This window comes from Coffea arabica, chromosome 6c, assembly GCF_036785885.1.
Source record: "Coffea arabica cultivar ET-39 chromosome 6c, Coffea Arabica ET-39 HiFi, whole genome shotgun sequence".
NCBI lineage: Eukaryota > Viridiplantae > Streptophyta > Magnoliopsida > Gentianales > Rubiaceae > Coffea > Coffea arabica.
This window is the reverse complement of record NC_092320.1, coordinates 1,454,200-1,476,653: the sequence shown is the minus strand read 5'-3', so window position 1 is coordinate 1,476,653 and position 22,454 is coordinate 1,454,200. Positions and strand designations below refer to the sequence as shown.

The 22,454-nt window shown below is 35.8% G+C and overlaps 3 protein-coding genes across 3 annotated transcripts; 1 reads left to right on the top strand and 2 right to left on the bottom strand.

The window, feature by feature from the left end:
• Positions 1-768: 768 nt before the first annotated feature.
• LOC113693716 (uncharacterized) lies at positions 769-3,162 on the bottom strand. The gene has a single exon (XM_027212327.2). It carries the CDS (start codon positions 2,552-2,554, stop codon positions 980-982), a length of 1,575 nt encoding a protein of 524 aa, XP_027068128.1. The 5' UTR covers positions 2,555-3,162; the 3' UTR covers positions 769-979.
• Positions 3,163-14,472: 11,310 nt separating this feature from the next.
• LOC113694040 (CASP-like protein 4B1) lies at positions 14,473-16,111 on the top strand. The gene is made up of 3 exons (XM_027212892.2): positions 14,473-15,020; positions 15,144-15,285; positions 15,695-16,111. The coding sequence occupies exons 1-3, from the start codon at positions 14,749-14,751 to the stop codon at positions 15,884-15,886; spliced, it is 606 nt and encodes a 201-aa protein (XP_027068693.1). The 5' UTR covers positions 14,473-14,748; the 3' UTR covers positions 15,887-16,111.
• Positions 16,112-16,335: 224 nt separating this feature from the next.
• Positions 16,336-19,637, bottom strand: LOC113694039 (probable WRKY transcription factor 33). Its single transcript, XM_027212891.2, has 5 exons — positions 18,954-19,637; positions 18,690-18,842; positions 17,433-18,067; positions 17,187-17,348; positions 16,336-17,077 (listed from the first exon to the last, which is right to left on the bottom strand). The coding sequence occupies exons 1-5, from the start codon at positions 19,326-19,328 to the stop codon at positions 16,639-16,641; spliced, it is 1,764 nt and encodes a 587-aa protein (XP_027068692.1). The 5' UTR covers positions 19,329-19,637; the 3' UTR covers positions 16,336-16,638.
• Positions 19,638-22,454: the final 2,817 nt, after the last annotated feature.

Here is a 22,454-nt window from a genome sequence, read left to right as displayed (position 1 = left end):
TTTTTTGTTTCCTTAAGATCCAATAACTATTAACTAAGTAATATACAAAATTTAATAAACTCAAAAAATCAAAATGCATAAAAAAATGAGATTTTTTATGAATTTTCTGCTGCATTTTTTAATTTTCTATTATATATATATATATTTTAAATTGTTGTATTTATTTTTTATTCAATTAATAATTATTGGATCTTAAGAAAACAAAAAAAAGAACTAAAACATGATATTTATGTAAGAGAAATAACAATATAATAAAATATAGAACAGAAAATGACACAGAATGTGAGACAGAAGATCCGTTGCGATCGGATGATAGATAGAACAGCAGATAGGATATTCCGTGTCATTTTACAACAGTGAAAAGTTTTGTTCAAAGAGATGGGAGTCCAAGATTATTTACTGGAAGACTGGTGCAAGATCTTTGCATCCAAAAGGAAACTGAAACGTGCAGAAAGTAAAGACGTTCATCATTATAAGGTCAATAATTCTAGTTCAGAACATCCATCCATCCTTTTAGCTTGCAAATGTAAAACTTACCACCAAAGGTTAAGACACCCTCGCAGAAACAACAGGACCTTTGAATACGTAATAACCAATTAGCGGGAAACATAGGAGTTCAGGATCAAGGAGAATGAGGCAAAGATGAGAAGCTGAGAGGTTCCCGAAAATTCTTCAATCATAAAGTTCAAGCATAAGGAACCGGAATTCTGTAGGAATTTCACAAGCAACAGTAAAATCTTGGAAAAAAGAGATGAACCAAAGCACCGCTGAAGCCAATCAAAGCATGATATATTTGCACTTCTTTTTTCAACTACCATAAATACAAGTGAAAATGAAATACATGGAAAACAAAAACTATAACAGAGCTTCTACAAATCTTCATTTGCAAAAAAATCAGACATAAACGGCACGTTTGGGTAGGTAACCGAGACTGAGTGAAAAAATAAAGTCACAAAGGATTACAGGGGCTTTTTAACCATCACCACCACTGATGGACAAGAACTCCACTTTCTCTAAGTGAAGTATAAAGCTCCAAACACTGACCATATGTCTTCTCATATTTGGAAGACCTTTCGCCAGGGCAACATTTCTGCCACCTGTTGTAATGGCATTCAAGAAAGACCTCATCAATTAAGCAAATAGCTCCAGTCTCGATCAATCTTGGTATCAAATTGAATTCAGTCCCTTCTACATCCATCTTCATCACTACAAAGTCCCTCTCCGACACAGTATCCTTCAACCATGCAGCAAAATCAAATCCCTGAATCTCATCCACGTTACCATCAGACACACCAGTTGACGACTGAACAGGTTGAATTCGACCCATCCCTCTCCCTTTCACTACGTCTTTATCAATGGGGTCTTCATTAATCTCGAAAAACAGCGTCTCATTCTTCACCCAAGCAGCAAAGGGCAACAACTTGACCCCCTTTCTGTACTTGTAGTCCTCGTGAAAATGCCTATCAGCCTCAATGGCGTAAATCTCAAAGGTTTTATTCTGCTTTGGATATTGCTTTTTAAACCAGCTGACGATACTCGAACCATAGCTCCTAGCGCCAACATCCACGTACACGTATCTGTGCTTAAAGCTAATATCGACCATTGACGGCAAGTACTTAATGTTCTGTATGTTCTTCTTCAATGTAATCCAAGGTTTCTTTGGTTCTTCTGCAATCAAAGGCTCTGCTTTCCGGATCAGTTGTTGCTTGTAATCCGGCACAAAGCATTTATTAGCTGAATTGCCACCGGGGTCCTGAACCCCAAGGCCAAGAATTTGTTCCACGTTTTCACTTAAATACTTCCGCATAACAATTTCACGAACGAAGGGCAACTTGGAATCAAACCCATCAATGTCCCTAAACTTTACCAATTTACAGCAATTAAATAAATCAAGGAATGAATTGTGACTATAAGTATCTCTTGAACCTGTGTGAACCACGAAAAACCCCTGAGGCTTCAGTGTCCTGCAAATCTCCGCCGCAAAATCGGCAGGCTTCGGCGACATTTCAATCATTCCGCCGCCGGAGAATATAAAATCAAACTTGTCATTCCCAAACGGTTGCTTGATCGCCTGACCGGAAATCACCAAGGGCTTGGAAGCCTTCTTGAAAATCCCAATCGAGTCGACAACGCCGATCTCTTTTAAAGCGAAAACATCGGCACCGGTGGGCGTCTCGACGCAGAGGGCCTTGGAATTAGGGGTCAGGAATCCCTCGGAAATGAGATCTTGAAACACGGAGGAGTAGAATTGGGCGGCCTTTTGGAAACCCCTGGTGGCCCAGAGATCGGGTAGTTTATGGGGTTTGGCAGGAGCCGATTTTGCAACGGAGATGACAGCGGAGGAGGAGGACTTGGCGGCAAACTGGCCAGCGCCGGAGATGAAGCTGTTCAAATGATCGGGCAGAGAGAAGAAGCAAAAGTCGCCAAGGTCACATGACTCGCCTCGAATAGTGACGACGTAAGCAAAGCGGACGCCAAGTATAAAGACGCAGAATAAGAAGAGGCGCAGTAGAATATTTCTCAAGAAGCTGGGCTTAGCTGTGCTGGGCTCCATGGTATAATCAAACTGTATGTATGGCCTCTGATAAAAAATTAAACCAAAAAAAAAAAAAGAATCCCTAAATCTGTCTATCTAAAGTAACTGATGTGTATGTATGAGAGTTGCGTGTGTGAGTGAGAAAAATAGATTTGATCTGTGAGCGGATGCAAGGAAGAAGGGAGTTGAATTTAACGGGAACAGAAGCGGGCGGAGGTGTGGTTGGCACCAATAAGAGGAGACGAGCGGCCGATGATAGTGTTAGAGAGAAGAAAATTGAGGAAGAAAGGAGGAGCGAAATAGGAAAATCTCATGACTCCGTGTGATGATGGGTTGTTGCGGTCGAAACTAGCTCTCGTGTCATGGGGTTGTTTCTAGTCTGGTCACTGCTATGCTACTCGTGCAGCTGCAATTGCTGCCGATATTTGTAACCCGATTTCCTGATTGATGCCCTGCTGCTTACTTGTTACTGCTCCTTACCATTGGAAAAACCTCTCATAATCGAAACGAACCAACACAGACAGCTGCCCTGGGTACGTTAAGAGAGAGGATATGACGGGGGAGGGAGGGAGGGAGGAGAAGACGAGTAGAATAAAGAGAATGTTGGGGGCGGAGAAAGTGGATGGGGAGTGGTTTACGGGGAAGGGTGGGATGGATTGGAAATAGAAGTGTGAGAGTGGGGATGGGGGTGACCGGGGGAGTCGGTTCACGATGGACTCCCACGCGGTGAGAGAATTACAAAGTAATCATAAAAAGATCCAAACTGCAAAGCCTTCTTCTTAATTATGTGTTTGGAAAGTATTATTTGAAATAATTACTGTAGCATTTTTTGCATGTGATATATATAAAATAAAAAAGTAATTAAATAATTATTATAGTATTTTTTGTATATAATATATATAAAATAAAAAAGTGATTAATTATATAAAAATGAGTTAAAAAATATATTTATGATGTTAATGATTGATAGCAATTTATTTTGAATAATATTTTATTTGCATCATAAACACATTTTCTAACTCATCTTTTTATTTCACATATATTTCATCATAAAAAAATATTATAATAATTATTTTAGATAATATTTCAAATAATATTCTATCCAAACACACACACACACACTCAAGTACTACAAATTACCGCTATTGCAAAGAATCATCACCAAACTTAACAAAAATCTATCTCACGGCATATAAATAAAGCATATACAAATCTTTGGTCGATCACAAATTTGAAAAGAAAATTAAAAAACGAAACACATAATTACCTTTAAATACTTGTGCCAAAAACAAATAAAAACAAGCGAAGATTAGTCTCGTCTATTAGATCATAATTTAGCATAAAAGGATCTGTCAACGATTTTTCAGAAGTTTTATCATCTGGCCTAATCATATACACACTCATATTTGGCTTCATACACACGTATATATATCTAATAGATAATAGATAAAATAATGTTCAATTATTTACGGTAGGTCACTGAGTTAGACGTATCGTCGTTGTGCGAACTGGATGTTCACCCCTCTTACCACGTCTACATATCTAAATATTGTATTTATGTCATATATCCATTTTGTGATGATTTGTTTTTGGTAACAACTATTTTTTTTCCTTCTTTTTGGCCGTTAGAACTAAGAACCATCTATATCTATATAAATTTGAAAAGTTATTTTTAGCAACAAGCCTCCACGCATCTTTCTACTATCAATTCTGTTTTTCTAGTATTTCACATTTAATTTAATTTATAAAATATATTTCTCTTAACTTCCACATCTACTATTTACATTTGAAATTGTTGGTTAATGGGCATGTTATCCTATTTGAACTTCAACCTATCACGTTTCCGATTGCCTTATGTTATTTATGATTCTACTCCAATTAAAACTTTTATAAGACCATAACAAGTGGTAACAAATATAATATCCTTTCATGCTTTCTTATTAATTTAAATAAGTAAGATTATTTACACTTCATTTTTGTTATCCACACTTCAATAATCATTTTTATCATATAGTTTTCATTAATTAGACTATATGATAAAACAAATAGTGGAATTGCAAATAATAAAAAAATAAAGTGCAAATAATATTTTCCTAAGTAATAAGTGGCTTCCATACCTATCTAATTTAAATAAGTAAAAAATGGCTCCACTTATATAGGAATTTGGTTTGAAGTTTATTAGTGAGGGAGTAAATAAAGAAAAAACATTCCCAAACTTAGTAAAAGTAAAAAAGTAAATGATAATATTTTATCTTTTAACTTAGTAATCCCAAGTAAAAGAGCAAAATTAAATAGAAAACAACAAGGAAATAATGCCGTGAATTTAAAAAATCAATAATGGTACCATTCATGAAATTTAAATTATGAAATCACTAAATAAAAAACAAAGTAGTACTGGCCTTTTAACGTGGACCTTTTTTTTTTAATATTCATTTTTGATAAAAATAATGATAATAACAACACCAATTCTATCAAAAAAATTTTAAAAAAATAACATTATAGTTTAAGGAAAAAATATAGAACATTCGACCCTAATTTGTATATATTTGGCCCAAATTTGACCTTGATTAGATTTGAATAAGAGTACAAAATCCAAACACTAAGGATAACTTTTGGTATCATTAATTATTTTATGTATTCTTATTGCTGTCTTCATATGTAAATATGTATTTGCTATGTTAAATATATATATGTATATGTATATTTATTGTAGTACTTGAGGATATTATAGATATTATCAGTTTTTCATTTCCGTTTTTAGATACTAATAATTGCAACCATTGTAATCAATTTTCAATTTTATATTTTTATTATGATAGGTACAGTTAAATATATTGGGTCGCAGGAGTATGAATTTAGAGGTTGGGTATGGGAGGAGGAGGGATGGAAGAAAATGGTGAGGAGTTAAAAAAGTGACGAGAAAGATTGAAGAAGAAATGTGGGTTACAAGAATAAGCGGATAAGGGAGAGAAGGAAAAAAGGGATTGTAGGGATATAACAGAAATGATAAAAAAAATAATAGAGAGAGTGGTACCATATAGAAGATACAAAAGTCGTAGAAGGCATCTCATGATTAGCTGGCGGATAAAAGAATAAGGAAATAATGGTAATTTTTAATAATTTTGAGAACTCTAAAAACATATATTACATAGATTTTTTTTTATATATACGTTAAAATTTATGAAAAATGCTAATCTAAATGTAGTCAACAATTTTAGCAATACAAGACAGGAGAAACATTTTTTTTCTAAAAATGGAAGAAAATAAATTGGTTATAATTTATTTTTTATATTATAAGTTTTGATATATGGGTATAACATAATATATTTTGTCGGGTACTGATAAATTGATTTTTTCAAGAAAACTCTTCTCACCTTACCATCCAACCAAACTCTCTCCTTAAATGTGTTAACAATTCCTCTATCATGTAAATCATTCTAAATTAAAATTTTTTCAACATGTTAAGCATACACTTCTTTAAAATTTTTAGTATATATATATATATATATTATTCTGTACCACAATATATAAATATATACAATATTATTTTGATTTGCAATATAATTCCGTGCATAGCACGGGTCAAAATACTAGTTCATCTAAATGATTGACTGATTTCCTTTTTTATCTACGACAGAAAAGAAGCTTCATGTGTTTGATTTTTTGTAACAACCAATTACACCTTTTCTACTCCCTTATTAGAGATGTAATTGAGTCGAAGTCGAAGTCGAACTCGGGTATCGTCATACTCGAACTCGACTCGACATACAAGAAAGATACTTGAACTCGAACGAGTAATATTATTGGAATTTTAGTTCTATGCATTGCTCCCATAACTCGAACTCGATTCGCATTGGCTCAAGTAAATGCGAGTCTTATCGAATTCGAGTCAGAAAATTTCATTTTTCTGACTTTTTTTAGCGAAAATACATTATTGCCCTTTAAAAAATTTTCAAACAACCTGAAAACATTTCGTAAATTCAACCACTCTTTTAGACATAATTTCATATTAATAATATATTAAAAAATTAAAATTAAAAAGCTCATTAAGACTCGACGAGCTTTCGAGTACTGCAGTTGGATACTTGAACTTGATTTGAATCTGGTCAACTCGAGTCCGAGTCAAGTATTTGACTGAGTTGCTTTCGAGCAATTCGATTCGATTACAGGCCTATCTCTTATCATATTAGAAGCTTATTTTATGTGGTTCCTTTTTTTTTTTTCTGGTCAAGTAGCAACTATTCTTTTGCTTTCTTTTAAGAACCATTTATCACTGGTTTATTCTATTCCATTATTTTACCGTTACAATTTCAATTTCATCTATCCACTTGATTTCTCTTTCCTCTAATCATATATACATACATGCGTACATATATATACACACATATATGCACATGCACACACTTTCACATATATATATGTATACATACATATATATACACACACATATCTATTGTTTTACCATTTATCACTGGTTTATTCTATTCCATTATTTTACCGTTACAATTTTAATTTCATCTATTTACTTTTTTTTTTTTTGTGTAAGCGGGAGGACTCGAACCCGAGACCTCTTGCTTACACTCCCTCCCCCCGTACCACCCAACCCAACCCTCCCCCCCTTCATCTATTTACTTGATTTCTCTTTTCTTTACAATTTCAATTCTATTGCCACTTTTTTTAATACAAAATAGTATAAACCATTACTACTAATATCAATATCCAATATACTCTATTGGCACAGACTTAAAATTAATCAAATTTTCTCTATATGAATAACATCAATAATTGTAAATCAAAAATAAAAATTCAATGCAGTTATAAATATATACCAATAACATTTTTTTTCATGACAACCATAATAGTATAACCTATATTTAGTTCCTATTCCACTTTCTATCCTTAATTTTTATTTTTTATCACTATCACTATCTTCATCTCCGTCTAGCTTGATAATGAAATTAGTACTCAATTTGTCATTTGACAATTTTAATTTGCTAATACCTATAAAAAATTGGAAACAAAAAATGGGCGCAAGAAAACTATTTATTAATAATGAAAAATTGAGAATTGGGAATATATACCAAGATATGTAACTATTGATGGTTGGGTGTATACGATGATTTTATTGGTAGTAACAATACACATTTAGTTGATAATAGTAAATAAATGAGTTTGAAAGGAAAATAGATGTATGAGGAAAATAATAAATAATTAAATAGGAAAGTGTGTAGTTTGAATTATTAGTTGATAATAGATTTAATATTTGATAGAATTTTTCAATGAGTTGACAATTAATGAAAGGCATTGTTGTCTTTTTATCACATAAAAGGAGGTCTTCGTAATTATGTAAATCTCAAGGGAGTTGAATGAAATTGTCAAAAACCTCAGCAAAGGTTTCTGAAATTATCCCTTGATTATATAGTCATATTACTAAATTTTGAATAATTTCCCGTCTTTCTAAAATTCAATACATTTATTATAATTTTTAATGAATCTGGCATTATCACTTTAGAAGATAAAAAATGGCTATGGAAATGCATGGAAGATTAACTAAATACTAGTCAAAAGTCCAATGGTCTATTTGGAAGGCTTGTTTTTACTATACAAGTTTTTTTTAAAATATTTTTTCTACAAAAACTCTAAAAAATTACTCAAAATTTTTAAAAATACATATCTTAAAATATAAAAAAACACATAAATTTTTTCTTTATCTCATTTCTTCTTCTTCCTCATTTCTCACTTCAATCCACCATCGTTGGCTGCACTTTTGCCCATAGGGAAGGAGAGAAGGAATGGGTGGAATCAGAGAATATGACAGAATGAGAGTGAAAGAAAAGAAGGAGGGGGAAAGGAAGAGAAAGAGAGTGTGTGTGTGTGCGGGGGGCTGGGTGGCATTGACAATGGTGATTGTAGCAGTAGCCGTGGCAAGAAGAGTGTGCAAGAGTCTTCTTTACTGTCAAATTTAGAATTAGAATTTTGTTTGGATGGAAAAAGTACGAGAAGAAGTGGAAGGATTAACCAAAAAAAAAAAAAAAAGGAGTAGAGTTAAACTTTTTTTTTTTTTTGTCAAACTTTATTCAAATACCTAAAAAATACTTATCCAAACGGACCCCACTTTGACAAGGGGGCTGGAATTGTACTTTTATCCCAAATTCACTGGGGATGTTTCTAAATTGCCCATCATTGGTGGGGCTTCGTGCCTTTGGAGTTGGGGGTGCTGCCGGGCAGGGCTTTTGATTTGTGAGTGCAAATTGACAGCTGGAATTTGCAAGCACCGGCTGACGCTGCTGCGGTGGCCACTAGTGTGCTGTTTGGGTCCCCGTTTTAATTAAACGTTCCCGACGGAAAAGGAAAACATTACAGCACACCATTTGAGGCGTTGGAAAACGGACACGACAGGATGGACCCTGAGAAAACACACAATTCCTTCGAGTCATTACCCAATTTTAACGGGTACAAGGCAAGGAAAAGTATATATATTATGAGAAAAAAAAAATACAAATTAGAGTAAACAAGAAATTAACATGCCCGTGTGATGATCTGGAGGTCATTGTACTTTTGTTTTACCAGGACAATGATCGATCAAGATCACTGGTTGAGTTAGTTAAACAACCAAATCATGAGCTTCCCCGCATGTTCTTCTGAAAGAGATAAATTTGTACTAGCATTTGTTGTTGAATTAGGTGGGAAATGAAGTCATAGGCATGTAGATTCAGGGCCAGCCTATCTGCTCCTTTCTTGTAGCTTTCCATTATTAGAATAATGTTTTCGGATCGTTTAATTGTCTTTTTTCAATCGTTATTCTTTTTTAGTAAGAAATACAAACTGTAAAAGGGTTCCTCTTTTTTTGTACCTTCTAAACCACATGGCAGTGCTGTGTAGTAGAGCGCAGCTAATTATGAAAATAAATAAGCATTCAAATGTCCCGGAGCATTTAGGGCTCAACTCGCCCAAAACATGTCTTTTAAAACAATTATGATATGTAAAACTATAGGATTATATATGTTTTAAAGTCTCACCACAAATGTTTGGTAAAAACAAATCATATGTATTTGGGTCTGAATCCACTGTTTATACAGATAGTATTTTATAACTTTGTAAATTGACAACTTCTCACGAGTTACGATGGAGATGGAGAAAACATAGGAGGCCAACAGCAAACTTTCTATTTCTTCCTGTGATCTTCCTTATTTTCTGCTCTCACATCTGTGCTCAAGGGTGTACCCCAAGCTAGCTGAAGATGTGAATTGCGGATGATTGGATTGAATCGAAGGAATTCATCTATCAAATTTGTTAAAAAAGCACGGGGGCGTCCTACTCTGACGGTCAAGTCAATTCGGGTACTCAATTGCAAACTAAAAGCAAGGGCCTTAGTATTTCTAATATGTGTGCGAGTGAGAGTATGCATGCACCTTCTTCTACGGATGGCAAGGTACTTGTAATACACAATATTGTGGAAAGAATGATCAACTCCAATTCCCGTGAGCCTTATGCTGATAGTGTCAGGCTTAGCTTTGATGGAAGGAACATAGCAACTGTCATGTTATTTCGTCGTGCACAAGGCAATCTTTCTAATGATACGTCAGATGTCAGATAGAAGACCGAATTGAGGTGAAGTCACTTCGGAGAGACCGGCCCTAGGGGGCGAGACAATGAGCCAAGAGGCACGGAACTTGCGGAGATCACCTCACCCGGTCGCAAAATCGAGTAGGGACGAGGAGAACGCCCTCACTAGCGTAAGCTTCAGGACATGAATTTCTTGGATATGGCGGTTGTACCCAGAGAAAATAAAAAAAGAAGTGGTTGCTTTCAAGTTACACGGTTCGACGGGCAAGTAGAAAGCCGAACGCAAAGGACCAATTCCGTTAAGAAAGCGCCAATCCTTGCTGAGGTTATGGACCCCACACCACCGAACTATAAAACGAAAGAAAAATAGGAGAAAAGAATACTCTAGAAAAGTACAGTTGTCCATAAATAAACTAAAAACAAAAGAACTTTCAACAACAGCTAAGAGAGCATGCTTGCTGCATTCAAAGTTTCTTTTTTTTTTTTAAATTTTTTGTTTTGGGGGTGGGGTGGGGTTTGGGCATTCAAAGATATTAATTTCTCTATAGCAAAAATAAGTCGATTCTTGAGATAAAATTTTCCTTAAAAAAAAAAAAAAAAAGAAAAAGAAAGAAGCGTTTGCGGGTGAATATCTCCATAGTCAGTAAAATACAGTACTAGTATAACTAAAAAAGCCAACGATTCTTTTCAAAAAAAAAAAAAAAAAGAGAGAGAGAGAGAGAGACAGGTTTTGAAATTTAGTGCCAGAAATGCGCAGCAAACAGCGGTCCAAAACTGTGCTTTTCAGCTTTTATTGATGCGCTTTTTCCACCGCGAAATGTTGACCCGTGATCGTAATTGGACCGTTACAAAGCAGCGTTGGGCGTCAACACGACTGTACATTGTACATGCTGCTCCACAGCCGCTATGTATGATGTTCCTTTTCCTTTTTTTTCTGGTCCTCTACCCCATATGGATATCATATGGTCGGAAGGAGATTACAAAGCTTCTCCATTGCATTCCTCTCCACTATGCCGTGGTACAAATAACCATCCTATATTGAACAACCGTCGAGTCATACGAGTATATTACGCATATGAATATAAGAAAAGTCTCATATAGCGGCACAGTGATAGAAATTAAGGTTGAAATTTTTGACCTTCCTTCCTATAAAGACTTATTAAAGTCTTTAGTAGTGGCTAACATTTCAAAGGGCCATTATTTATATACGTAGTAGCAATATAGTTAGTAATTCCACGTCAAAATTGAGGTTGTCCTGAGTAGGATGCAGATGAGTCAAATTAAATCGAATTTTGGTATAATCGAATCAAGTTTCAATTTAGTTTTATAAAACTCAAATCCAAATTCGATCTCGATGAGCTCTCAATATAAAGTTCGAACTCGAGTTTTTTTATAAAAAAATTAAAAATAAATAAAATAATAATTTGTCTTAACCAATAATAAAATATTTGAAATATATATGTAATTCGACTATCAAAATAAAAAATAAAAAAATATAGATAATCAAGTCAGCTCACGAGCTAACGAGATAAATATCTTTGAGTTCGAATTCGACTTAATCAGCTCGGGTTCGATGTTGATGGAGCTCGGAGTTATTTGCAACCTTAGTCTCGAGAGGAGTTATCCACTCTTTTTAATTTTTGTTTGTTCCTTTTCATTTTGCTTTTAATGCAATAAAAGCGAAAACCACCGACGCGCACTTGAAAGCTTTCCCCAATTAGTCTTCTTATTTGGTTGATTTCCTTTTCTAACTTAAAATATTAAACGCAATATCTACTCTCCAATACCACATTGTCGGCTTTTTTTTTTTTTTTTTTAATAACTTGGGTAATAATTTACACATTGCATGTTTAATTTTCTACCCTTTGCATTTTCATTAACTCCTGCTTCTTGAACAAATCAATTTAGCAGTATCAAAACTCTTTAGGTGAGGACAATTTTTTGTCCTTTTTTCTCTTCCGTAGACTATTATTTTGACTGTGCTCGTGAATATATAACAGAATAAACCTTTATGATAGCAGCGGTACTATGACAAAATAAAGGCGCAAAAGAAGAAGACAGAAAATCCAACAAGGACGGAGAATAACTCGTAAAGTCATAAAAGAAGTAAAACTTATTAAAGAAGATGGGACCATCGAAGGATATAAAACGAGTGTCTAGCCATTCGAGTACATGAGAAACTTCTTATCTTGTATGAGTTTCTACCGATTAAAAAAAAAAAATTCACGTTTGAATTCCTATAATATAATCTAGTCTAATTTAGGGGAGGAAGACTCGATGTGAATAGAGATTCCATCGAAGAAAATCAATATAAATGAAGATTTCATCGAAAAAAATCAATTAAAACTTTTTTTTTCACAACGATAGATGTCCTATAGTCTAATCTAGCCTAGTCTAAGGAGAAGGGGAGGGAGTTCGATGTGAGTACAGACTACAGACTCCATCGAGTCATAATTTGTGGGAGGCAGGGATTGAACCCCTGACCTCCAGCATCACCTTTTATGGTGATGACCACTGGACCAAATGAGGTCTAGATAACTTGCATCCAATGTGTGTAAGCTTCATCTCGATTTTGATCTCCGTCTTTTTCCCCTCTCTCTCTCTCTCTCTCTCTCCTCTTTGGTTATTTATTCATTTATTTGTTTAGTGCACTTATAAATCATCAGGTCACTTAAAAGAAGCATGGTATGCCCGATGCTTGTCTGCATTAGGACTGAAATTGAATTTTAACAGACAACTTGTTGCGAGGGATCCACCTTTGCAGCAGGCCCAGGTACTTTGGGTTCAACCCGCCTTGGGCCCGGGCTGCACCACCAGTAAACTCTCGGATGCACTCATGAAATCATAGTCACGTTGATGTCAACTTAAACTTCTTTTATGTTTAGTTTCGGCTATCGCGGTCCTTACACACTTTTTTTGAATCCAATTAAGTCCCTCTACGCCGATGCCACCAACCTTGGATCGATCACGTTCCTAATTTTTGCAGCTAAGCAAGGTCATTTTGAGAACTTCAAGTATGGGGCTATAATAAAACCAACTAAATTGCAAAATTAGTATGTCTATATGAATTTTATTTTTTGGAGTATTTTTTTTTTTTATAACAAATTTTAAGGGTACTCCTAGAATTTTTTTAATTTAGTTTTCACCCCTCCCCCAACATCAATTGCTCACTAGCCCTCTCATCCCATCAAAGTGGGACGGAGGGAGTACAAGTTGTTGTTGCTATAAACTTACCCCATTTAATGAGAGTTGATTCTTTTTTTACCATCAATTCAAGTTCCCATAAAGTTGTACTCTATTTAATGTGAGGGTATTTTAGGAAAATAGCAATCTAAATTTACTTTTCCAACAAAGTTAACTACTTTTTCTTAAACTGTGTGAAAAAAGAAACAAGTATATTAAAGTGGGACGGAGGGAGTATCAATTAGAAGCCGGCTTGCCATATATGGAAACCAAGTAAGTAGATGTCTACCTCAAAAAAAAAAAAGATAGCTTAAAGGCCTTAAATGCGGTCCCACTCGAGTAAGACAGCCCTGCCTTTGTCTCAGGACTCGAACAAGAACAGAGCGGACCACAACCAGTCAGGCCCTGACAGCCTAAGACCACGTCAACCGAAGCTCGTTACAGTTTCACAACTTCCAGGCTTTCCAAGCCAATCATTACCTGCCGTTCCCTTCTCCAAGTGCAGCCAACGCCCTACCACTCTTTTTTTAACTCCGTACGTGTTTCTTCTGCTAAAAAAATTGCAGATTCTCTTTCACGATCATATAAAAATCAACCGCATGATAATTGTCATCACAGCGCCCCAAATTTATTCCTTACAGACTTGGCGTGTGAATAAATTCCCCATGCCATGTACAATGACAATGTAGGTGTAATGCAGTAAACCTCCTAAAGTATCTCTTTGTTCCACTTCGCTCACTTTCTTTTAATTTCAACATTTAACCCTCTTAAGTTTTAAATTCAATTCAAATTAATTCCTAGTTGTTCATCAATTAATCAAATAAGACAAGTTCCAAATGAAAAAAATGGCCTTGGAGCCAATTCCACTTTGATCTACATCATATGTATATATATATATATATATATATATTGCCCTCTCTTCATTGTAATATGCCCCAAAAAGGAGTGGGCTGATTACAAATTTACAATTTTGGTAAGAGGGATAAGTTTACATTCAGCCAATTGACGGGATAAATTTAACCAAAATTTAAAAAAAAAAAATTTAAGGGGATAAGCGTTTGCAATTAAAAGATATGCGGTGCAAAGTAGGACGGAGAAAATATAAGGGGAAAAAAAAGTAGGACAGGGACATGATTGCAATTTAGCCAAAATACATTATTATAATACACAGATTAATAAAGATGTGCAGAACAGCACCGAGATGCAACCAATTCAAAGCTGAGTTGTCAAGGAAATCCATAAGAGGGAGAATCCTTTCGTTTTTCTCGTTGGTCCAACGTCCATAAGAACTCCTCCTCGGTCCCGTCGCGGTTAGGGATCTTTCTCTTCATTATTCATCTTATAAGTAATCAAATTCTTCTAACTTTGTCAGCAATTCCCACCTTCCTGGTATCTGGGCTTTGTTCTTCTACAAGGCGCCCGGGTTGTGTATCTTCAAAGTTACTGGAATTTGAAGAGGAACTATGCCGGATACCACCGACGGCCAGGAGAAACCCACGATCCCCACCCCCGCGATAGAAACTTCCGGGACGGGAGATGTGGAGAACCCCGCCCCTGCGGCGGTTGGCGCCGGGGTATCGAATATCATTGGACGGTGGAGGAGGGAGGATTTACGCAGGAAATTGTCCTTGGGACTGCGTGGTGTTGGGTTGGTTTGCTCATTGCTTTCTTTCATTATCATGGCTAGCAATCAGCATGGTGATGGCAAAAGTTTTGATGAATACGAAGAGTACAGGTAATAATGCCACTGGGGCATCTCAATCTCGAATCGTGGAAGAACTTGATCTCCTTTCTTCTGATGATGCATTATTCATTTTCGCGCAATTAAATCTCTGGAATGGTTTTGTTTTGGTTACAGGTATGTGTTGGCAATCGCAATTCTGTCATCCTTGTATACAGGATTACAGGTGTTTAGGCAGGTTCATGAACTGTCGACTGGAAGAGAAGCCTTCTCTTCGCGGCGCCAAAACGTGGCGATATACGACTTCTTTGGCGATCAGGTTGGTTTTTCTCGTTTTTAGATCTTCGCAACCCTGGCGAATTATATTTGGAAATCCGTTAATTTAGTGCTAGATGTTCTCATATTGAAAGGGAATAGCTTTCATTCCAATCTTGTATTGGATTAAAAAAATTCACCATCGAAGCTATCATCTTAATCGATTTTACTTCCAACACGACAGCCGTGGGCTCTTCTCTTCAGAGGTCATGTTTTTCTCCCTCGTAGGATAGGCAATTGACTTGAAACTTTTGATTGCATTTGGCCTTTGAAAAAATCAGATCATAGTATAATACACAGTTAAAGGAAAAGATTGGTGAGCTTAATTGCCTGTTTTGCTTTTAGCTGTTGCTACTCATGAGGCCAACCAAGTCGACTGTAATTTACACGGTTGCCAACTTTTGGAATTGCAGGTTGTCGCATACCTGCTCATATCAGCGGCATCATCTGCAGTACCTCTGACGGACCGTTTGAGAGAAAGTGCAGATAACATATTCACCGACTCTTCTGCTTCTGCAATCAGCATGGAGTTCTTGGCTTTCTTCGCTCTGGCCCTTTCTGCTCTCATCTCTGGATATAAACTTGCTAACCAAACCTACATCTGATCACACCTATTTTCTTGAAATGATTTCTTACAATTTCTATGGTTTCCTTTTGGCATTTTCTTTATACATGTCACATGTAAATCTATGTATAGGACAGAACAAGATTCATTTCAATGCAATATTCTCTCTTTCTAACTGCGTAGAAAAGAGTTACTACATTTTGCCAATGATCTGCAATTGTACGGAGACTGCAAAGAGTAATTTGTGAAGTCAAATTTAGAATCATTTTTTGTGTTCATATCTGTTTTCTCTTTTGATTTGTCTGCATATTTGAATCGAAGATGTTGATTCAATGCTGATCCGACAGATTTGGAGCCTTTTACAAAGTCAGTCCTAAATCTTTTTTTTTTTTTTTTTTTTATAAAAATTATGCAACTGGGAAGGGAAAAATTAAATGTTTTTAATTGTTCACTGAAAACCTGCAGGAGAGCGGTCATCTCTGCTCTTGGTTGGAAAAATTTGATCAACTCTATTAAAAAAAACATTGGACATTCTACCTCACAACTTAAATTACAACAGAAATTGAGCTACAGGAATTATTTAGATTCCACAGCAAAGGTCCTAGACTCCAGTCTCTAAATTCATGAAGGATATTTACGAGCCTCTTTTGCTAAGCTTCAATGACCCCTATAACAAATTAACAAATTAATTCAAATAATTCCTAACACATACAGAAGGAGACGCCTACGGATTATTTGGTGCTTTGCACGCAACCAAATTGAAGTAAATCTGTTATTATGCTCCTGGAAGAATCAATTGAGGAAAGAGTTAAAGAACAAGTCATCTTTAGGTTCTTGTTTTGCCATGTGGAAGGCATTGCCAGTCTGCTGCACTTGGTTGGCACTTGCTGAGTTGCCGGAAATCCCAAAACTGCCTTGACTGGGTAACATCTGCAGAGTGAATGGTGCTTGACTTTGTGGCCTGGGAATTGGATTTTGGAGGGAGTTTGCGAAATTTGTCCTGTAAACTGAGTTACTGTTTGTAGCTAATGGCTTGATGGCGGCTGGCAAATCATTGTTGTTATTGATAGCTGAAGGTCTATTCACAGCATAACTTCCGCTACCGCGGGCCGCAGGAACATCATGGTTGTGTTTTCCTTCATAAGTGGTGATAACCGCCCTGAGATCGTGGGATGCTCGTTCCACATGCTTCCTAACCGGACAACCTGAATAAGTGCACTTGTAGTAGCTTCTGCAAAGATGTAAAGCGAGGATGACGAACCAGTGAGAAAGAGATTACAGCGGTGATGACAAAAAGTGTTCAGGTGACAAAGTTTTCAAGATTAATTAGAAATCCTTACCGAGGATTTGGGTTGCCCTTAACGACCTTCTGGCCATATTTTCTCCATCGATATCCATCATCCAGAATATCAATGTCACTCGTAGTCTGCACAACAATTCTGGGCTCTCTCACGGTTTTACTCCCAGAAACTGATATCGCCTCGCTGTCATTTTCACCCTTCCTGAAGACGCAAAGCATTAATATCTCACAGCCGACGTTAACAGACAAAAAAAATGGTTCAAGTATCTAACGATCCTGGACTTACCATCGCTTGGCATCTGGTTCGTTTTCATCATCGTCTCTGGAGTTGCTGATTGCAGAGGTTTGATCAAATTCATCATCCCCAAAAGAAGCAGAAGAATTCTCCGCGTTCGGCAAAGAATCAGTTTGAGCGTTTTCTCCCAGTGTGTTGGAATGATGAGAAATCTCAGAGTGAGTGTATGAAGGATTTTGAATGGATTGTGACGACGACCTTCTTGTGGACTGCGGCTTGGGATGATTGTGATTTCCCTTGTACACTATCTCTGTGATGTGCCCCTCCAAATTTCTCTCCACTTTTTTCTTGGTTGGACAGTTTGGAAACGTGCACTTGTAATAACTACGGGGATTCTCACTTCCTTTAACTTGCTTCTGTCCGTACTTTCTCCAGTTGTATCCATCATCTGATTTCCTTTGCTCTCTTACATATTGAGATGGTTGACTATAGTGAACATGACTGGAGTCTGGAGCAGGATCGCTTTGCATGCTTCCCTGAGTTGCTGGAACCTCTGCCCCGAGCCTTTGGGTGGTTGGAGCTAATTCCGATCTAATGCCATGTTTTACTGCGGAGGATTCTATGAATTGGCTGGGCTTATTATCAAAGTTCCATCCACCAGCGTGCTGCTTCATCGATGCTTCTTGCTGTTCAATAGCAGAAAAAGGGGAATGAGACAATTAGTAGTAAGTACGGGTTTTTCTTCCCAAAATTGGGGAAAAGAAAAAACCAAAAGAAAAGGAGAAAGAGGGAGAGAATCGAGAGTGGCAGCTCCAGTGATTTATGATCTAATCGAAATGGCAGTAGTTATCCATTACAGACTTCATTATGATCTATTGAGCTGCAGTGTCGAAGACTTAAAAGAATGCATTTTGCTTATTATACACCAATATATATAGAAAGTCTTGACTTTGTGTTTTTGAAAGAAGCTTCCTATCTTTATTTAATTTACAGCAACCAAACAATAATATAAACAGGGTTACGCCATGGACACCTACGCCACCAATTTTGTATTTAACTGGACGACCTTGACCATGTCCATATTTTAAGTAGTTACTTTTCTGAAGTGTACTCTACACCTTCAAAAGGTAGATAGGACAATTTTTGGAAAAGCCTCTAAGGAATAATACATCACAAATTAAGCAATAGGAAAACATTTTAAAAAAAAAAAAAACTAAGTAAAAAGTCTGTTTGATTTTAATGACAACTTTTTAAAATCAAATAAAACGCTAGCGGAAAAGTACAAAATGAATGGAGAATGGAGCATACCGATGAGGATTTGCCCGCAGAAGCATGAAACAAGGATGACGAAGAAAGTGGAGGCCTCGTCTGGGATTGGAAAGAGAAATCAGAAACGAATTTGGTGTCCTCATCCTTCCGGACCAAGCTGGAAAAAGTCCCAGTTGTTGGAGAGGGAAGAGTCTGCACAAGGGAAAGAAGGAACATCATTAGGACGTAATCCTAGCTCGTATATCTATGCATCCATCCCGAGAAGCACATACAACAAAAAAAAATTTTGATCCGTAAACTTACGCTGGAATTGGAAAAGAGAACCGGGGAGTCCAAGAGAACCGAAGGGCTTAAACTCGGAGGAAAAGCAAGAAATGATGAAGGGGAAACTGGAGGTGGGGAGAGTGGGAGAGAAGTAGGTGGGAATGACTTGAACTTTGGGATTTCAGCAGGGGTGGTGCCAGCTTGCTTGTTGATCATTTGGTCATGAAGCTCCCAACTAAAAGGAGGCTTGTCTTGGTTAGACCTGTTGTTCATCATGCCCTGGTCGTTACCACTGGTGCTAGTATTATTACCATTAATAAGATCGCTAAAAGAAGTCGCCATGAATTGGTTTGGAAAAGAATAGCTGGAATATGAATTAAGAGAAGTATTTAAGCTGCCGCCTGAAGAAGCCATTTTATTGTTAAATATTGAAGGGAGGATTACAGTAGCACCTGGGATGGAACAGACACAGACAGAATACTAATGGCGGAGAAGAGATAAATATATGGCAGGCAACTGTAAAATGATCTATGAGTACGTTCAGGCGAGGCGAGGGACGACAACTCCGCAGAGAAGAGAAGCTGGTACAAATATTTGGGAGAGAAGGGAGGGGGGTGGAGCAGGCAAACAAATGACCAACAACGGCTGCCTGCTTGCTTGCTTTTGTAGTTCGGACCAGTTCTCGTTCGCAATACGATCTGCCTCTGAGGGATTAGCAGAATAACAATAATAGTTGTGGCAATAAGATTTAGTAGTATTGTCAGAGTTTCTTCCCCGCTACCTTCCGAGAAGCTTAAAAGAGTTTTGACCGTGGAAAATTTTTTGGTTTGGTCAAAGCTTGTGGGTTTGACTGAGTCTCGGCGGCTGACTCCGACGGGAGGCACTGATTCTCTACATTTGACAACGCAAGCAGCCCTTACAACATGCCAATTGCCAAGAGAGTCAACCTTTATTTTTATTTTTTATTTTTTGGCCCCTCTCTTTTGGGCCGGGGTAAGTTTTTCATAAACTATTACTCCATCCGTCGTCCTACTTAATGTGTCCAAAAATATTTATCATGCTAAATTGGAAAGAAAAGCTTTAACATTATAATCAAAAGAAGATTATTTTTAATAGAGTTGAATTTTCATAGAACGACAAACGAATCGAGACAATAAAAACGAGGAGTTTGATTTTTTTTTTCTTTTTTCTGTAAACTGCTAAATGCAAAATTACTGATTGGTCTCTTACAACGTAAGAGGCAGAGGCGGTAGTTTGCTGATGTGTCAACGACCTTAGGGAGTCCAATGATCCGGTTAGTAATTGGGCAGCAGTAATACTTTAAAACTTCAAAATAGTATTTGTCACTATTATTGGTCTTTATTTTTCCTTTTTTTTTTTTTTTGGAATCATAGATTTCCCTGTTTACACGTAATAGAAACTTCAAGCCTTCCTATCCAAATTTCATCCACTAGTGTGATAAAATGTACACGTAGTAGTAGATGAGATTTCTTCCAGAACCACTTCTTGTAGATGGATATGGTTTCAATTGCGTTCCTGACCCTGGAGTTGTTCACAAGTTTTACTTCTGTGGAGTGAGGTTCTGTTTGATAACTCAATTCAGCATTTAAATTAATGGATTCAAATCTTAACATATTTAGACCGTTTGATAATTAAAAATTAAACATATGAATTAATTAAGTACCACTGAATTTTCTAAATAAAACTTGATCTCAAAATTAAGTGATAAGCTATTCACTTGTCACTGAATGTGATATGCACTCAAATGTATTAAATTTAATACTTAACAATTTAATAATTTAATGGATTTAAATTTCAAAATTTAGATTTAAGTTTTATCAAATGCACATCGAGTATCTTTGTAATACTACGCTAGATCTTTGAAGTAATAACATAGTCTTAATAGTAGTAGTATTATTTACTAAATCAGTAAATCCACAAAAAAAAAAAGAGTCTTAGGTTCCGTTTAAAATTGAATTTGAATTCTGAATTCTGAATACTGAAACAATTAATTTGCTGAATTTTAAGCACTGAAAAAAATAGATGAATGTCTGAATTTTAATGCTAAACCTATTTAGACTGTTTGATAAATATTTATAACTGAATGCTCAATAAGTTTAACTTGACAAATTTGCCCTTATATCATTTCATTCAAAAAAAAAATAGAATTTATGATTTAATTAGTTTAAAATTGTTAGATATGAAAATGATAATATTTATTTTTAAATCAAATTAATATAAAATATGAAATATATTATATGAGGAGTATGGAGAAGATGTGAAAGTCATTAAAAAGGGAGAAAAGAGAAACTAAAAATCGGTAGATAGAGAATATTATGTTGTTTAATTAGATAAGAATTTTGAACATAATTAACAAACAATGGTAGATTTGATAGATAAGATAAGGTAGCTGAAGTAATTCTATTAATTCTTATCAGAATTAAACATTCAGTTAGGATTCTTGTGCTGAAAAAAATACACACAAGTTCAGCACTGTTTAACAAGTTCAGCAAATAGATTTTTATTTATCAAATACTCAAAACATCTGAATATTTGAAAAAATTCAAATTCAGCGCTTTTTTATATTATCAAACAGACCCTTGATACATTATTGCGTCTTGATACATTATTGCAAGTTTGCAGTGTGCGTTCAGTCAAAGGTGCAAGCAAAGCAATGGGTGCGTGAATTAATGAATGAGAACGACCCACACGATGACGCTGCTGCGTCGAAATAGGCTTCGGAAACTTGAACACCAACAAAAAAAAAGTTGGAGAAACAAACAAACAGGGACCCTGTTAAACATTACTACTGCTGTAGTATAAGACATACGACAGCGAAATGGCTATGGAAATGCAAATAACCACTAGGAATGGCCCAAACATTTCCCCAGCTTCCGCCCCTCATCATCCCCTGGCCCGGCAGATGCCCGAGGAGAAAAAGTGTATAATTTGAAAAAAAAAAGGTAATTAGTAATTTAATATAAATTACTTAGTACAATTAATTAATAACTTGTATTAATATAAATATTATTATTAGTATAATAAATAATATTATTTATATTATATATACATAAACTAATACTTATAACTTGTAATATAATTATTATAACTAATAATATTAAATATGTTATATATATATATATATATATATATATATATATATATATATATATATTAGGTGAGTGACGCCGAGGGGGTACCTTCTCCTTTTCTAATGAGGGGAGAAAATGACCCTCTGCCATGCCCTATCCCCCGCCCCATTAACCCTTGCGAGTATACGCTCCAATTGTTATCCATAATAATCAATACCATTTTATAGGAAATTAGATAGCCTAGGGCACCGAAAAAAAAAGGAAAAAGTTATATCTAGAGACTAAAGAAATCCATAAATTGACTAGTCTACTACATTTTAAATGGTAGCAGTTGGAACAATAAGGCCACCCCGCCCTACCCCCTCATCATGGATTTGTATATATTGACATTGTATACACTTTCACCCATGAATCTATGATAACTTAATTCGAATTTGAATTTGCATAT

Bases quoted from the DNA above. Each gene is read 5' to 3' on its own strand.
- LOC113693716 (XM_027212327.2), bottom strand. From the start codon at position 2,554: ATGGAGCCCAGCACAGCTAAGCCCAGCTTCTTGAGAAATATTCTACTG.
- LOC113694040 (XM_027212892.2), top strand. From the start codon at position 14,749: ATGCCGGATACCACCGACGGCCAGGAGAAACCCACGATCCCCACCCCC. The intron at 15,021-15,143 runs GTAATAATGCCA...TTTTGGTTACAG, and splicing joins GATGAATACGAAGAGTACAG to GTATGTGTTGGCAATCGCAA. The intron at 15,286-15,694 runs GTTGGTTTTTCT...TTGGAATTGCAG, and splicing joins ACGACTTCTTTGGCGATCAG to GTTGTCGCATACCTGCTCAT.
- LOC113694039 (XM_027212891.2), bottom strand. From the start codon at position 19,328: ATGGCTTCTTCAGGCGGCAGCTTAAATACTTCTCTTAATTCATATTCC. The intron at 18,068-18,689 runs GTATGCTCCATT...GCTATTGAACAG, and splicing joins CTGCGGGCAAATCCTCATCG to CAAGAAGCATCGATGAAGCA. The intron at 17,349-17,432 runs GTAAGTCCAGGA...TTGCGTCTTCAG, and splicing joins GAACCAGATGCCAAGCGATG to GAAGGGTGAAAATGACAGCG.